The sequence below is a fragment of the Apostichopus japonicus genome, chromosome 8 (genome assembly GCF_037975245.1).
Source record: "Apostichopus japonicus isolate 1M-3 chromosome 8, ASM3797524v1, whole genome shotgun sequence".
NCBI classification, from domain to species: Eukaryota; Metazoa; Echinodermata; class Holothuroidea; order Aspidochirotida; family Stichopodidae; genus Apostichopus; species Apostichopus japonicus.
The window spans coordinates 23,964,797-23,983,083 of record NC_092568.1 but is presented as its reverse complement, the minus strand read 5'-3'; the positions used below and the strand labels follow the sequence as shown (position 1 = coordinate 23,983,083).

The 18,287-nt window shown below is 36.0% G+C and overlaps 2 protein-coding genes across 5 annotated transcripts in view; one reads left to right on the top strand and one right to left on the bottom strand.

Annotated features, from left to right (window-relative positions):
• Positions 1-18,287, top strand: part of LOC139971172 (polypeptide N-acetylgalactosaminyltransferase 14-like) — a 154,113-nt gene that overhangs the window by 56,998 nt on the left and 78,828 nt on the right. The window lies entirely within an intron of this gene.
• Positions 1-18,287, bottom strand: part of LOC139971158 (uncharacterized) — a 49,860-nt gene that overhangs the window by 19,774 nt on the left and 11,799 nt on the right. For 3 of the 4 annotated variants that reach the window (XM_071977392.1, XM_071977391.1, XM_071977394.1), the window contains 8 exons: positions 17,080-17,235; positions 15,654-15,794; positions 14,418-14,513; positions 9,978-10,121; positions 9,245-9,325; positions 8,846-9,067; positions 6,401-6,579; positions 3,105-3,160 (listed from right to left, as the gene is read on the bottom strand). In XM_071977392.1, the coding sequence (XP_071833493.1) occupies positions 3,105-3,160; positions 6,401-6,579; positions 8,846-9,067; positions 9,245-9,325; positions 9,978-10,121; positions 14,418-14,513; positions 15,654-15,794; positions 17,080-17,235 (1,075 nt within the window). The remainder of the gene's footprint in view (positions 1-3,104; positions 3,161-6,400; positions 6,580-8,845; positions 9,068-9,244; positions 9,326-9,977; positions 10,122-14,417; positions 14,514-15,653; positions 15,795-17,079; positions 17,236-18,287) is intronic. The other variant, XM_071977393.1, reaches the window with a different exon arrangement.

The window sequence follows — 18,287 nt, the reverse complement described above, 5'->3', positions numbered from 1 at the left end:
GTGAAATTTCGTTCAATAATGACGTTTTACACTCTTTGTTAATCAGGCAACAGCCAGAATCAACATATTTTCCTTTCATGGAAACGATTGTCTCAAACTTTTTTCTGACAAAAATTATTCCGAGGAAAACTTTTAACAATGCACCGAGTAAAAGACAAAGTTTTGAACTTTCCACACATACAAATAAGTAAAATTCAATATGCGTTTGCTCTGTTACTGAATTTCTTTACGTAAACTCAAGATGCTACTATGAAAAAAGAACCTGTTTGTATTTACCCTGCGTAACACTTTAAGCTAGATTGTCAGGGATTCTTGGTGGTATATAATGGCAACAAACAAAGAACAGATGGCGCAAAATACATTACTCAATGTCATCCTTGATGTCTGACTTAGTTACTCGTCTGTGTCTTTGATATGTTTTCCTTTAAGACTGTAAAACACAGCATCCTTCATCAGCTTACCCACCCCCTTTTCCCTTCCCAACCCCTCCCCCCCTGTTTTTTATCCCAACCCCTGTTTTCCTCCCAACTACATCCCCAATTGTTAGTAATGATCAATGAGGCAAAACCCCATCCTATCTAGTAACATAAATAGTACTTGAAAGAAATCACTTTAATACTTTTACAAATTGTTAATATGATGCAAGAGCAGGTGACAGGAAAAGATGGTTGGAAGAGGGGAGGGGGAGGGCGGGTTGAGGGCTGAATAATAGCTAAATACCCTAAAAGGATTTTCTTCCTTTGTTTTCCCAACCCCCAACCACCCAAACCTTCCAACCATTTTTCTTCTGATACACACACACACACATTTCATAAGCTTACCCAACTAAATGAGCATGGAAGATTTGTAATGCATATACATACATGATGTGTAGGCACCAACAGTCCTTTACATAGCAATATGAATTATGTATGCTACATAAGTGACATTAGCATTTAACATAATTTAATGCTCCTATTAAAGGAGAGGAGAGAAATCATAAGGAGTTGATGTATTGAAGCAAATGTCAGAGATGGAATTGAGAAAGGTACTATATTACTTTAAAAGAGCTGCCAAATCGCAGAGTTTTTAGAAATAAACTGTACTATTAGTTATTGGCACAGCTAGTCCAGTGTCACAGAACCGTGACACAGACTGCCGCAAAGTCACAATTACAGGATGATAGCTCATTCATTGCTCTTGAGGTTATCTGCTTTTTACAATATGTTCTTAGGAGTCATAGAAAGGTTATTTCCATCTCTGTGGTTTGCTTCAATGCACCAATCTCCTTTCAGAGGTAAAAGCTAAAAGCACACATCAAAGAAAGATAAATAAAACTCTCATTTGTTGATAAAGTCAGGAAAAGTGTGTTACTATCATCAGTTCAATGATATAAAACAAAAAACAAACAAAAAACTTAAATCAAAACAGAAATAGCTACATATGCATGTCATTTCTAATACTTTTCCTGCATTTGGCTGCTTTCACATTTTAATTTTAATTTTTGTTGTTTATATTGGTCAAAGCTCATTTACTGCAAAACATCCACTATTTACCAAATCAAAACCTCATCCAGAAATACCGGTCAGTCAACCTTTATCGCATATTATTCAAATTTTGTCATATAAATATTTCTGAAAGGGTGAAAGATTAAATCTGATTAAGCAGAAATTAATCATTCCACAAACAAAAGGGTGAAATACATGACTGGCAAAGCGAGCAAGCAAGCAAGCATGCGTAGGGCAGCATATTAAGATCCCTGTGTTCTCCTAAACATTTACTATCGTTAAGGCACTCAATACACACATATGATTAGCTCTGTATTTGTGATGTTCAAAGAAGAACTATTCAGAGATTTGAAAATTTGAATGGTCATAAAAAAAAAATTTTTAAAAACACTGATTGCTTGTGCATGGACATGTTAAATCACATCAAGTTGAAACTTATTTGTCAGTGCCCAAAGTTGCTTTTTAGAAATTACTAACTTTTGTAATTTGTTGAAAAACAATACCTGGTGTTTGACTAGATAAGGTCAATCACAACAAGATCATAAATAGTCCAAGGATGGGGAGGCAAAAATATTACAAAACATCTCCCACAAGCATGGTTGTTCAAAGTCAACTAACTTCACTACAAGTGAACAGTTTGACGTTTGTTTGTAAAACATCTACTGAAAGGACTCCATTTAAGATCGCCGGGAAGATTGGTGGTATTACTTGTAAATGAACTTTCCAGCAGGAGTTGCAAAAAGGTTGTAAAATTTGAATCAATGAAAATGTGTTAAGGTAATGTCTCTATGCTAGGGTGCTATGTGTTGACCTTTGACCTGTCTGAATCACCAACTACATGATTCTGTGATTAGGACAGAAGAGATAAGCTAACAGCAAGTGTGAAGTGTATTAGGCAAAACAAACAGAACATGCACACGCAAAGACAAAGCATTGTCGCAGGGGTTAATGGAAGAAAAACTTTTCCAATTCATTGGAAAACCAAGCAACGTAAGCAGCATCCTTCCCCGACCCAATTATTATATCTTTTCTCCTATCACCATTTCTAGAAGCAGATTAACGGTACCTTATGAAACACAAACAATTAAGAATAACAATGGTCAATTGCATAGAACAGCAAGCAACAAATACTCCCCATCAACCCCCCCCCCACCCCCACCTACCAACATAACTCTATCTATCCCTACAAGCAGTGTAACAGTGCAATGGATTTAGCAGCAGGCATATTTGTAATATCTTATAGACTGGACAGTTTGGGAATTAATCATATTCAGTAACAATAATATGCATTTTGCTCTATACTATCCAATGATATTACTTTAGGCATGGAAATAACCATCAAAAATTTATCAGATAAGGTAATATTTTTCTGGTGGGTCAGTGAAAGGGGGGAGGGATGTGGAAAAGTTGTTCAAAGCTACTAGTGATACCTAGAGAGCTACTGGCTAAAACCAATCAAACATAAAATATGGGTCTGAGTGGCCTACCGGGAAGGAACTATTCTAACAAAATGATCTATATTCTTATTATGATTATTATGTGAATGGGTGCTGCATTGAAGACTAAGTGCAAATCTATCACACAAATAATCAGAGAAACAGAACAAAAATATCTGACCTCTGTTAACCTGGTGTGACACCTCTTGTCCTTCTGTATGGGGTGTGTCTTGCCTCCTAATATGGGCAAATTATAGAAAAGACAATCAGTCAGTGCCATGTCATCATAGAATGATTTCACTTCTTAAACTACATCAATTTTTCTTCTTTTCTTTTTTGGAGACTGAAGCATGGAATATTTTCAAGCCTGCTCTCTCAATACCCAATTTGTTTGGAGGGTGGTTCTGTCTAATTCAACGTCATTTTTAGCCTTGTCACCAAATTAATCCCCCCCCCCCCATTAAACAGGACAGAATGTTTTGCTATCAAGCAGAAGGGGTTCTTGTTATCACTTGGCATGACTAACCTCCAATTTTATGCCTCGATTCGTGCAGTCTCTTTACATTTTTTTTCCATTTTCAAGGATGATAGAGGGCAGCATGTTATCGATTACCCCCGAGATACGGAAGGACTGGTGTTTCAGTCCTTTCCGACTGCGAGAAAAGCTGTTGTGTGCCAGCGACAGCAGCCAGCAGAGAGAAGAGCATGCAGAGTGTTGACTTCACTAATCAACAGCATGCATTAAAGACAACATTCATGCAAATGGAAGTGCACAGGCACTCATATGCAGTTATGTGCAATGCAGGTATATTACCTTCAACTTTTATGATCTGTCCGTTTATCCCATTTTCCTAACTTCCATTAATTTGGAGTATTCTCTCTTGCTAGCAATTACTGTTATTAGCAACTATATCTACAGCAGGCAGTTGGTACTAAGAAAGTAAAGCCTTAATCTATAATAATCGTCAAAAGTAATATAATGGAAAGTATTGATGCATGAGAACAAAATCCCAATCCCTCCTCCTCCTTCCATCCTTTCCACCCAAACAAATTAATAAACATATCCCATTAGGTTAACAATAACCCCAAGTAAAATAAACAATGGCTAGACTAGCAAACAAAAGGTTACTTAAGAGTCATAGAACAGGTTAATATGATGCTCAACAATTTGCAAATAAACCAAAATAATTTTCAAATGGTTAAAAAAAACGTCCAAAACACCATTTGAAATGTTGAGAAAAAAAAATGCAGTGAAACTTTTTAAAACCCAATTTTGAAATTTAACTCCTTGAGACTTAAAAATAAGGTAGTAGAAATATTAGTAAACCTTTCTAAACAATAGGAAAACAAGAGTAAATTTCTCAACCTTTCTTTACATCATGAAATTGTTCTTTAAACCTGATTCCTGACACTAAGACAACTGTGTGGTAGGCAAATACTTAAAATGATGCAAATAAAGTTGTCTTTCTTGACGACAAAAACAAATATATCCCTTGAGTGAAAAAAACAAACTCAGCAGGGAAGCTCTGCACACTTATTTCCTATGCTCTGTTGCAGGTGTCATCAATCTTTTTTGTTTAAAGACCTTGACTCAGAGGACTTCAACAACAACAAAATTTAAAGAAGGAAGAAATGATATAACGCCCATAAGATTAGATCTGACTCCTGAGGAGAATATAATTTTTCTTCTTTTTTTTCTTTTAATGACAATTCTGTTTCCCTCTTACTTGAACTCTCTTGGTTAACTTTTCTGTGCTATTGCTTACTGTTGCTATATGAAATTCAAATAATATTCACTTTACGAACAAAATTGAAATACTCTTGAACAACTTTTATGTCAACAAAACCTAAACAAAGTAATGGATGGGAGGAGTACCCTCTGCCACCCCCCACCCCCCCTACTCACCAAACTCTTTCCCTTCCCTTTTAAAATATATGAGTTGATGAGTTGAGAAAACAGATTCAATTTTGTTTCCTTGAAAAATGAATTGAAAAGTAGCACTTTGTTATTAGTCGATCAGAAAGTAAAATTGCACCAAAAAATTAATTATGAGATGTATCATTCTCTGAGTCAAAGCAATGCCTTTAACGATTATTAAATATGAGGTTAAACATTTTTCTAGCAAAGATAAATAAATTAGCGTTTTTAATGTGTTTACTTTTTATCTTTGCTTTCCTCTTTCCTTTTAACTTTTTTATTGGTAATTTATTCATTTTTAATTTATTGGTAAACAAAAGATATCAAATTTATTAATTTTAGTGGTAACTTCAAATGTCTAACACCAGTAAACAATACCAGAAACAACATTGTCAATAGTAAGTCACACCTTGATGATGCTATGGTTTACATCCCAGAAATAATCCAAAAAAGCCCTTTTTGTGATATATAACAAAGTAGTGACTGCAAATAAATTTTGAAAGTTAAAATATTAGTTTCTCTCTGTTTAAATAATAGGTTGTTTATATAACTTGAAAAGTACAATCACCTTCTAAAAATCTGATTTGAATACAAATTGCAACAAAGATGGCAGCTTTAACCAAATTATAGAACACAGTTGAAAGCAATTTTCCATATCACTTTAAAGAACACCAAAGTTTCAGGTAAAGTATTTGCAAAAACTAGTGAATTCTGGTTAATGCCAACACGAATTATGTAACTGTTAAAAGTTTAAATTCTGTTTTTTTTTTTTTTTTGCTTTTTGGAATTGACAAGCTGGAACAATTTGCTTCCAAATGAAAGATTAGAAACATTTTAAGAATTGTAGAAAGTTTGTTAAGTCCACAGAATTTATCAACGCTATCACTCACCTCTAAAAATGAAAGGGGAAAATGGAAACACTAAATTAATGCAACTACAAGGTGTTTTTTATTTCTTTCTTCCTTCCTTATTTAGTGGGGGGCAAAATGTCCACAAATAACCCCCCAAAAAGGTTTTTAGAATTAAATTTCTTCAAATAATCAAGAGTAGTCCAAGTTTTTGAGGAAAGGCATAAATAGTCCAGACATGTTAAAAGGCAAGTGGTATGGTTTTTTTGGAAGGATTCTTTCTTCTTCTCCTCGTGAGATTAGTAAAACAGTTAAACATGATTAATTTATGCAAGTAAGTTATAACATTGTCCAGATAAGCTCTCTCGCAGTTACGGGTAAATGCTCCCATTTTTCTGTCCCTTTTTTGTTTTTTCCCTTATTCTTTCTTGTTCTGCAGTGTCAACTGTACTAAAACAAATAGCTTGGTACCAAGTGAGGTCATGTTGCTTCTAATTTAAGCTAAGCCACTTCAAAAAATTATTGTCATAAAGATTTTCTCGATACCATATGAAAAATTTATCATCCGTTTTCTTTACAATGAGAAGAAGTATTTGTCTAGCTTGAATTATGGCACAACCTTGACAATAGAACAAAAGGTTATTGTCCAACTACAAATACACGCCTTGTTACTCTTCTGTGTATCTATCCTTTAACTGATTAGATGCATACCGGGGAGTGTCGGATTTTTCCCGATCCCATTCTCTCCGCCACTCGCCGGATTCGTTCATATGGCGTGCTAGTCTCTGCTGGTCAACCCTCTCCCGGTCACTCTTCCATTGTTCGTAGTCCATTCTTTCTCTCCCTGTCATCGATGCAGTCATCTCAAGCTTGGACTGAGGTCCCGCAAACTACAAAATTAAAAATGAAGATGGATATGCTGTTTTGGGGTTTCGGATGGTCAGGGTTTGGGCAAGAACACCATCGACGTAACCAGACGAACCTACGATCCTGAAGGACCATTACAGTGATCACCAATACTGCAAAGCTAACAACTTTAACTCAAAGTTCAGTATTGTCGTGACCACAAAGTAAACTAACAGAATATACTGTGATGGAAGATTGAAACCTGGATCAAACCAAGTTGGGTAGAATAAGTCAACATTTCAGCTATTTTTGAAAACTATGTTTTTTTTAGTATAAGGTACCTATCATGTAAATGCATACTTCCAAGGGCATATTGGTCTTTCTGTATTACATGTTCCTTGGTGTGCTTCATAGGAAAAATCCAAATAAGTTGGTAACTGTACATTAGTCAAAGTTATGACAGAAAATTTGAACAAATTAAGGTTCAGCTGTTATGTATTTTTCAATATCAAATCTCTTTCATTATCTATCTCTCTGAAAAACAAGATCCATTCCACATTTCTGTCCATTATAAATGCACTATAATCTTTCGTTATCATGGTGTAAAATTCAAAGGGACTTAGCCGAACACAAAGGATTCCAAACCAAGGTAAAAGACACTATTTGATGGATATCCTGAGAGACTTACACTGCAAAGTCAGATTCATAAATGTGATACCCCCTCAAAATGAGGAAAGACATGAGATTTCCTTGGAGTCTAAAAGATGAGAGGTACACCTTAGGTAGTGAAGGTTGATGACAGTATTTCAATCATGAGATTAGATAAATATCAAACTAAGCACAGATCACAGTAGATAAGAAGGCAATAAATGTGTGACCATTGGAGAATAATAATGTAAATACAAGTCTGGGTTCACATAATATGGTGCCCCGTAGCCACAGTTTAGCCACTGTAATCTTAATTAAGTTAAAATAGTAAATTCCTAAAATCTTCAACATTGATGTCTACTAGTGTAACATCAATACCATGTTGTCATTGTTATTGATACATCTAACTGTTGGCTCATCAGCTACCAAGATATGGTCGTCCAGGGCCTGGCTGGACAACAAGTATGAACCTCTAACTTTAGTGACCTACAACTGTAGAGACCAGGCCATCTAACCACATTCAAACCAGGACAGTACTAACTTCTACCCAACATAAAAAATAAAAAAATTAAACACACACATAAAACAATACTTAAATTTATATCAAACTACTTAAATAACTCATAAAGGAAATCATATTTGAGTTCTGTTATTAAAAGGTCATATTTTATGTGTAAGCAGACTGTAATGCTACAGCGTCAATAAATATTTACACTTTCACTTTCACTTTTCTGTGTGGTAATCAGGTTGGAACTGTTGTTTCTGTTTATGGATGTGTCATGATGTGTAATAATGCTGAATAGAAAGTTCATGCACAGTGTTCACCAGACATTTCAGATTCACAGAGGAGGAAAACTGTTAACAGATTGCCTATCTACTGCCAAAAGCGTGTGAAGGTAAAATTATTAGTTAGAGGGCATGACATTTGAACCCTAGTAGGATCTTCTTCAAAGGCAAAACTGAAACGAAAACAGATTTATGACACATTGGCTGTTTCCTTTGTTCTGTCAATTTATTACTCTATTCTTTGTTCACCAAATGTAGTCTGTCCGTCCATCTGTCTAAATTTAATGTGTTCTTAATCTGTTTTCATTTCACAGTTTGGCCTATGAAGAAGATCCTGATATTGAAACGTCTCATGCTATTAACTTATACACTGCAGATCTGAGATTGGAAACAACTTTCATCTTCACATCCTGCTCCATTGTTAGAAAACTATTTGTAAGAAAAGATGTATAGAGCCCGCGCCACACTGTCCAAACTGAACGGGACCTGACTCAACTGGGCCATAGTGACCTAGATTTTGACAGTGGTTGAGACTGATAGTCTTACAAGTGACATCGGCTTGATGAACGGCCGATGAGCACACATAACAACTAATTTCTATGAAAGACTGCTGCTCATTAGGTCCCAATTAAAATTATTTTCCCAGTGATCATTTACATTCATTAAAACTGAGCAATTCTAGTTGTGGTGAATTTTTTTGTTTTCTTTGCATGTAATTGGAAACCATTATGACTTGTAAACTTGCTACAATTATGTCATTTTCCAAGGAAATAAAAGCATTTCAGTTTTCAAAGGAAACAAGAAAAACAGCATTTGTTGCATTAGGCCTCCCTCTTTCGAGCCTAACAACAGCTTAATCTTCTTTATACTACATACCTGTTGCTGTCTGCCTTTCCTTCCCCTATGAACATTTTGATGAACATCTTCTATCGTCGGTCCGCCCCAATTATGAGGGTTTCTCCTTCGACCTTCTCTCCGATCTTGAGGTCCGGAACTATGGGACGGGTCAGGTCCAAACCTAGATCTATCATAAAGGAAGCTCCCTGTGGAGGGTGGTTCAGCTATGGGGTTGGCAGAACCTCCCCCACTTGCTGCTTTCTGCAAGTAAAATGACGGATTTAACATTTCAGAATCGCTTCACCTTCTACAAGCTTCCGTCAAGAAATGAATGAAAACAAGTATAAATAAATTTGGCCCCAGTTTTTTTATTTTTTTATTTGTTCTTCTAAATCACAAACAAAGCTATATGAGGCCAGACAAACTATTAAGTCTTACCTGGCTTTCATAGGCTTCCCTCATAGCTTTGATTTCCGCCTCCACCAGGTCAATGTTTTGCCGTTTCTTCTCTTCATACTCCTGGTGTTAGACAGATCAAGATGGAAAAGAGATATTATCAAAGACTGATAACAAGAAGTTGCATTTCACTGCTCTGTGCTATCTTTATACAAAACAATAAAGAAAAAACAAGAACAGAACTAAAGAAAGGGTGTAGAAGAAAGAAATATAACTATTAAGTCATGGTCCACCGGAAGGTTTTCATGCTCCATGATTTTACAGTTTTATATCCTCCTGCAGCTAAGGTAGCTGACCATTCAACAGTTCCAATATGGACATGTTCTTGGTCTAACAGGTCATGAAGAAGATATAATTTTAGAGGGCTATGACCTCCACTAGAGCAACAGAATGATGAAGTTACAGGTGCAGACCTGTGTCTTAATAAAAGGTATCACATTTTTTTTTTTATACACTGAAACAAATACTTAGATTTCAACAAGTCTTCATACAACACCGTAAGGTCTTTTGAAAGTTGCTCAAAACTAACAGATATATGGAACTGCCTGGTCGGTCATGACTAGTATTCGACAACAGAGAATTACGTAGAGTACGACGTACTACTTCTACAAAATGTAGCTAAATAGTACACAGTACATCACTACATTCATACAACACACTCCACATGTAGTCACTCCATGATATTTGCCTAACAAGATTCTATGAATCTACCAACCTGTTGTCTTACTTGCTCTGCTGTCATCTGCACCACTCTCTCTGGATCTACACCCCTTCCTCTACCCCTACCTCTGCCTCTTCCTCTCCCGATGCCTCCTTTAACGCCTGTCGCTCTCTCGTTTGGTATTGACACCGTCAGAGTCTGAAATAGACATAAGAAACATCCAATTGAGATAAAACCTACGATACTTATATTAAATCTAGTAGTGTTTACAACACCTGGTAGTAAAGTCAGGAGAGTGTACTCCAGCATAGAGCTGGACGAGTACCCTCACGTCACTACTGGAAACATGTGTATAACAATGTTTGATATATTTAGCATGCCCAAATAAACTGCCTGCAGGTGGAGGTGTATATCCAATAACTGTGGGTCTATACACATGTTACTTCCATAACAAAGAGATTTGATAACAAAGAGAATGAAAGTGACAAATAAAAAATATTCATAGTCCTTTCCTGGAATCTTCCTGTCTTTCTGTCCTTCATATCTACTTAACTGAGTTCTTTTGACGGCCGGCAAATAACTTGTCTCACATAGTCAATGTCAATGATTGTACGAGCATTGACTGGGTAAAGGCAAAACTTACAAACACCTGTACAGTGCATGCACAATTCTTGGCAAGAATCTAAAAGCCTAAATACTTCAGGAATGTTGCCATTATGAAAGTCATTTTCACAATCAAAAATAAATAATTAAGATAAAAAAAAACAAATTTAGAACTCAGTGTTGCCATTGTACTTGGTTACAAACACCAAAGAACTAGATTTTATTCAGACCATGTGTGATACTAAAATTTGCCTCAAAACACTGTTTCAAACATTTACTTCCTTTACAAATTGAAAGTAAACTGTACCAATGTTTTTTTTATCATAATCAAAAATCTAATATTGTGACTCTTTTATTCTTCCTGTTCAGAGTGAACTATCACAAAGAAGGACCTTTTTTTTATTTCAAAGTTCAAGTAAAGATCACACATATGTACAGTAATCAGCACTACCTACATCTGTTACAGTGTTGTGAGTCTAAACCATGTGTTGATTGTTGTTCCGGAAACGGAAGATTTCTCTTCCAGGATTTACACATGCACTTTGACATTAATAAAAAGAAACTAGCGATACAGTTTTGGCTAAGTTCATTCTTCTGGCAAGGCATGTTACTTGGCTACTGTAACCCGCTTTCAATCTTTCAACAGCAAAAATCTCAGATGTTTGAGGTACTTTGCCTTACAAAGTTGAGAGAGCTTTAATGACAAAATTCTGCAGAAATTGATTTGCAATTGAAGCTCAACAATTATGTTGCTATACAATAACAGATAAATTAATTCTTCACGATGATGCAACAAACCACCCATTTTTCCTTCAAAATATCCCAGGGAACAAATACACTGGTAGCCAGGTGAGTCCGTAAACAGAAAGAGGCAAAATTACCAATTAGAATACATGTGAGGTAGACAAGTTTGTGACTTGAGCAGATGCCAACCTTGAACTTTTGTACTTCTTTATTATTTCTGCTGAACTCTCAGATTGGTACGCAACATTTAATCCAGCCACAAAACCACTTGCGGTGCTTAATCATGTGAGTTAAGTGGGAAGTCGTTTAATGACAAAGTATCTAAAGAAATACAGCTACAATACGTTACAATGACCCTGACAGGAAACTTTACCATTCCCAATCTGAAGTGAGACAGATGGACAAACAGACAGACAAGGGACATCTATTTTAATACAATTTTGTTACATTTTTATAATGAATAATCACTGCATGCATCTTCAATAATCTCAATGATCTCCACTTTATAGAATCCTATTCATATCTATTCAATGTGAGGCTTTACTATCAATTCCACATATATACATACTAAGGTTGTACTTTAAATTTCTGCACACCAAACCTTTCTCTTAGATCCTGTTTTCTATTGCAAGGTCTGTTTTCATAAGTAAATTGAATCCATGTCAAAACAATCCTTGTTTATTATCATGGCAACATGCATTATTTTTGTTTTGTAGAGAGGTTAATGTGAATGTACTTCAATGAGGGACTGAATCGTTCCAATGTATGTGAACACTTGTATGAATTTCATCACCAAGACAAGCTAAAACTTGGTATGTTTTCTTTTGGTTTTTTGTGTGTTTTATTGTTTTTTGTAAAATTTAATACCAATTTGAATCCTAAATTTTTTTGATTCACCTCATCTAATGTAAATCACATTATTAATGCAATTTTATTTGCAGCCAGCCACAAGTGTTAAGTCACTCCCTGAAAAGCTGGTGCCAAGTTTTTGTAAGATGGAATACTGTGCCTAACATCTTTCAGAAGTTAACCTTTACATTGTACTTAGTTATATAGACTTGCAACCAATCCACATTGGGCCATTACATTCTGGACTATGAATATTAGGCCACATATTAATTCATTTTAACAATTAACCATTTCTGGAAATCGAGAGGTAACCATCAGTCACCATCATCAACCCCAAGGGGAGTTTTTTTTTTCACCCATTTTTTTTTGTGGCAGGTGGAGCAGGAATGGATCCAGGCTATACTTATGGATTCTTTTTGGTGCAGGGAAACTAAATGCAAACACAACACTAACACACAGTCAATGCATTCTAGTTAGTTAAACATTTCACTACAGACAAACAAAACAAAAACCCCAACCTAATATACACATCTTTCATTAAAATTAGCACAGAAGACTATATAATTTTCAAGGACATCTGCATCTCTGCAAATTTTCGAGAGAATTTCTTCTTTCACATTACAAATTATCTCCCCTATCCAACAATTTTCTCAAAGATGTAGAATAGAGAACGAATGAAAATTAAAACATTTCCTAACTTTATAAACCTTCCCTGAACTGTTAATTGTTAACTTCAAGAATTTAGTAACATTTCCATCACGTAATAACTGCAAATTAGAACTTAATTTAGTCCCAAGGGTAGAAATTTCTACGAGTCTTGTCCCAATTTTTATAGTTTGACATTCCTAGGCTTAATCAGAGTCTGTGACATGCAGCCCTACAAGGTATCATCATAGTCATCATCCTCTTTACAGTTGCTCAAATTACAAGTTTCCTTGTTTGTATTTCCAAGTTTTCAAATCTAAAGGACAAGAACATTACATTCCTTTGACTTCTAGAATCTATTTACTCTTCCATAGGTCATTTGAATGAGACATACTCTTTCACAATTGACTGAAATATGACTGAAGCACAAAATTAAGGCAAAACCCAGGCATGGCTGATTTGCTCTCATTTTCATGCAAGAGATACCCTAAGTTTTGGCACTTGTCGTGTTAATCAGATTAAGAGTGTCACATGGTTCTACGTAGAGCAAGCTCTACTACAAAAGGTGCCCATTTGTTAAGTTTGCTATTAATGACTACTATATAAGCAACACAGCCATGCATAAGAGTTTTACCTTATCGCTACCAGTGAACACAGTGCGAACATGATTTTCGGTATCAGACTCCCAGAGATCATTTGGAATGGTTATGCTCAAATTCTACCCCGAGAGATGGAAACGTAAAGAATATGTAAGAATCAATGCCAGGAGATGGAGGTCTTTACTTAGTGGAGGAGGATGTTATGTAGCGGCTTCACATTTCCCTTCTAATACATCCCCGTTTGATGCAAATATGATCTGATCCACAAATGTCTTACTTGAGAGTGATGCGCACAAAGACATTCAGACACACACACACACACATGTACCCTAACCTTAACAATACCCCATAACAATAGAATTCTTTCAAGGCCTTGATGATTCTTTAGAAATCACATCCGAGGACCTGGAATTCTTTTGTTCAAGTCTTCGGTCAGAATAAAAAACAAGTGCACACACACACACACACACAATAGACATACCTTCATAACTTAGTTTAAGCTACAACAACTGCAAATTTTGGAGAGAGATTTTGTTTAATTCTGATGTATATATAACTGTTATTTCATTGAAAGCTGTTCTCAGATATCATTATCAAATACAATATTTGCATTTTTGAGTAGAAGGTGTACTTCAACAATCATAGTAACACACTACACTACGACAAGCTTTACCGTTCTAAAAGTGAAAGGGCACCAATATTTTGTATTGTTTGTCGTCGATCTATGTTTGTGATTAACTGTTTTGCTGACAAAATCTAGGACAGGGAAATGTGTCATATTTGATGTACTTACAAGTTATTCATTACCAAACTCTCAGAAGGAGAGACACGGTTACTTTGAAATGTTTAAACCAGCGCAATCGTTTGTTCGTAATTTCAGTTTCGAGGGCGAAAATATTGCCTAAAATGAGAAACAGCGTAATCTGCTCTAAGCGTTGTATTGATCAATTATATCACTCATCAGAAAAGATGACATTGTGTATGTAACCTCCAAACACCAAAAGAACCACAGCAAGTTGGGAGGGTGGTGGGGGGGGAAGGGATAGGGTCTCACCTCTTTCTTTTCTGTTTCTTGAGGGCGTGAATATCCTCCTCTCTGATTGTTGAAGTTATCACTCCACCTTGACGATGTCGGCCTTCCTAAGGGTGACTGACAAGATTAGAAAGTACAAAACTTTATACATTTCCAGCGTCGAGTAATGACAAACTGCTCCATACCACTCTAGCTGTATGAACTTTATATACTAGTTTTCAGGAATTCACTTACTCTAAACTGTGTTTGTGTGCTTAACTGTTATACATGCCATTAATAGAGTGTTCCAATGTCGCAAATTGGTAAAAATATTGTTAATAATAAAAATATAGATAATTCCCTTCTTCTTCAGTTGAAATCAAAACACTGAGTACATTCATTGGTTATGCCATAAAAACTGAACCTTCTTCTTTCATTACAGTGTGAGAAGACCACTGGAAATAAGCTGTCACATGATTCAAACCACGCATCACTAAAGTGAAACCTGAAACAAGGAACTAGCCTATACCTTCATTGTTATGAACTGGACTACACTGCACCTAATTGACAAAAACATTGTATTTAATAATCTTACACTCACTTTTATCCTTGATAAAACTGATGGGGTCAGACAATGAGGCAAAGCATATCACTTATCGAACGTGAGAAAGGAGAGAGGAAATCTTCTCTATTACTCTCCTGGGTATGACGGACTATGTGAGCACATGTGACAGGTGCTTGCGACTCATACACAGTTGAAATTATGAAACAACACACTGACGATGACACATATATGATGTAACCTACAAACAATATTGCATTTTATGGATGATATGGATTTGGATTAATTTGAAGTATATTCTAATGAAAAACTTTTGACTGAGAAATTATCGCATCTGAGTCCATCATTTGTAATCATATAAATATTTCTTTGTTCCAATATCTTCTTGTCCAAAATGATGAAAATGGTCTACATTGGCCTAACAACTTGAATCTAACAGGCAGATTAGAGTATTAATATATTGTAGGCCCAAACGTTTGGTCTATATACAATCAATCAGAGACCATTTAAAACTGATTTATAGAAGACAACTGACGGTCACACATTAATATAACAAACATTGAACGTCTAAATGGCAAGATATGTAATATTACCACATATCCAGCTGCTTTAAGGAATTCAACAAAACCATGTCTTTCAAATTTTCTGTCAAAATTAACAGAAACTGATGACACTTCTCAGCTGTTAACTAACTGCTCCCTTCTCATTAGTCTTACCTCTTCGTCATCTCTGGAAACCACCAAGTGAACCTTCCCCACCTCTCGTCTTAGAATGTCAAAAACCTCATCTCTCCTCATGCATCTGACGTCTACTTCATTGACAAAGAGCAAAGTATCGCCGGTTCTGAGGGTACCCTCCTGCAGGGGAGATCACAAACACAAGAACCAATTTAAGGCAACTAAAAGAATGACAACCGTCCCTGGTTTTGCAACAAACCAATGTTCCCATCAAGTGTGACTCTCTATTTAAACTACGATGCCAAAAGCTGACACTCAACAATATTATATTAATGTTAATTAACATTAACATTTAGGTGTGCACATCATCATCAATTTCACATTAAAGGAGCATTCCAGGAAATTTTTGTGAAACTGATAAACTTGGCTAAAGTTCATGGTTATTTTTCTAATCTGCCATGAGCAAAAGGAAACGTTTTACCTCCCAAAACATACTCGCAAAATTTCAATTGAAAAGAGCTTATAACCAAAATGCTGAAAGAAACTGAAAATGTCGACAGCATCTTGCAGCTTCATAACCTCACACACAAATAGCGTGTGCAAGCTAAAAACTTAACAGGTGAACTTTAAAACCTGTCAATCAGAAGTTTGAAATTGAATAGTATTATCCACTCCTTTAATTTTGATCGATAGGCTAAAGTTCTTTGTAAAATCATTCTATATCCATAAATAAATATCAAATTGCTAGTATGAGGAACATTACAAGGTTCATATCGTGTTTTTACATGAAGGTCCCTAACTACTTAATCTACACAACTGGAAATGTTTTAGCACTGCATTCCCTACCTCTCACTTAGGAGACAATAACTGCCTTCTCCTCATTCCAGATCTATGGTTCAGAAGATGACTAGGTAGATTGGAAATTGCATATGTAGATCGGAGACAGATAAGACAATAGCAAAGTAAATTCTCTCTTTCTTGGTCTTCTTTTCAATTTCAATACAAACTTCATCGCATCTTCTTCCAACGAGATTGTAAGGAGAAACGGGTTTCAAACTGTTTACACAGCTTTGTGTTGATCTTCATGATCATAAGAATATGAATGATGCTTGTTGATTCTAGAGGGCACGGTGCTTCCATTCCTTTGAGATCTTCTTCTAGGGAAGACTCGGCTCTTACAGATGTACCTACGCATGATTTGGGCATGAGACGAGCAGTCTGTTAACGGTCCTGTCTCTCTCTGCTGCTATATTCTGTTTGACTTTGTTATCTATTAACCTTATCTCGTATGATAAACGTCCGTAGCTTCCATTCCTTTGAGATCTTCTTCTAGGGAAGACTCGGCTCTTACATATGTACCTACGCATGCTTTGTTTACTCTGTTAACTCTGTTAACAGTTCTGTCTCTCTTTGCTCCTATATTCTCTTTGACTACCCCCCATCTTATCTAGTATGATAAACCTACCATAGCTGCAGCACCGTCTTCTAATATCGTCTTGACGTTCACTCCTAACGGAGTTCCTATTATACCAAAGCCAAGTCCTTTGCCGTGGTTATGGAGGATGATATCCAGTGTGTTTGGTTGTAACATACCTGGGACAGGCTCCACTGGTGATGAAACCTGTGAACAGGCAAATATCAAAATAGGATAAACAAGACATACAGCAGATACTGAGATCCTGAAAGAATACTTCTGGGAGTACTAAGCTTGGTTTGCACAACCTTGGAATCAAATCAAGTGACCAAAACGCCTATCCAGATAATATTTACTAGCAACTGTATGACACCCCCTCACATTGAGAACCTGCAACTACTTCAAGACTCCTTCCCACACTGTGATCGTGTAACTATATGAAAATTCTTCCAAACCAATTGAACATCTGCTACTGCATGACACCCCTCAAATTGAGAACCTACAACTATATGATTTTCCTCCTTCATCAAGAGAATCTACAGACGTATGTAATTCTGCCCTGTACAAAGACATAACGTAACCGCAAAAGAGATAACATATCTGTATAAAACTTCTCCTAATAATAAGGAACCTGCAAATATGCAAAGGCTAAATAACAACTGTATAAATCTCTACTCACATGGAAGATCTGCAACTGTATAGAAACCTAGTGTATTGCTCCATGTGGAAGGTGTGAAGAGTGTGTAGCTTAACATATAATAAGTCTACCATCACATATTTAGTCAACTGACTTTCTCAACATATTGATGCAAGGTAGTTGTTACACTCATGCAGTAACGTGTCCTGTCGATCTACTTGTATAACCAGAGATATTACACTGCACATCTAACAAAGGTTACATTGCTAATGACCACTCACACATATTTGATATGATTGTACCCATTCTGCTATCTGGTTACCATATTTAGTTTTATCCCTTTTCTTCTGTTTACTCAATATGATCAATAATATAGCCTGTTTCTGATAGGTCAGACAGATATACTCAATAAACCACCTGTAGACTGAATTAAACTGAAGAACATATGATGCTACAGGTTTTAAAACTACAGATACCATTAACAGATTGCTGCAGTGCCCATCATGACACAAACATCTATACCAGGGGTGGGCAACCTTTTTTAATGAATGGGCCAGATATAAGGAGTGAAAAGGTGACTGGGCCGCACCTTACCAATGATTTGCTGTTGATATCAAACCAT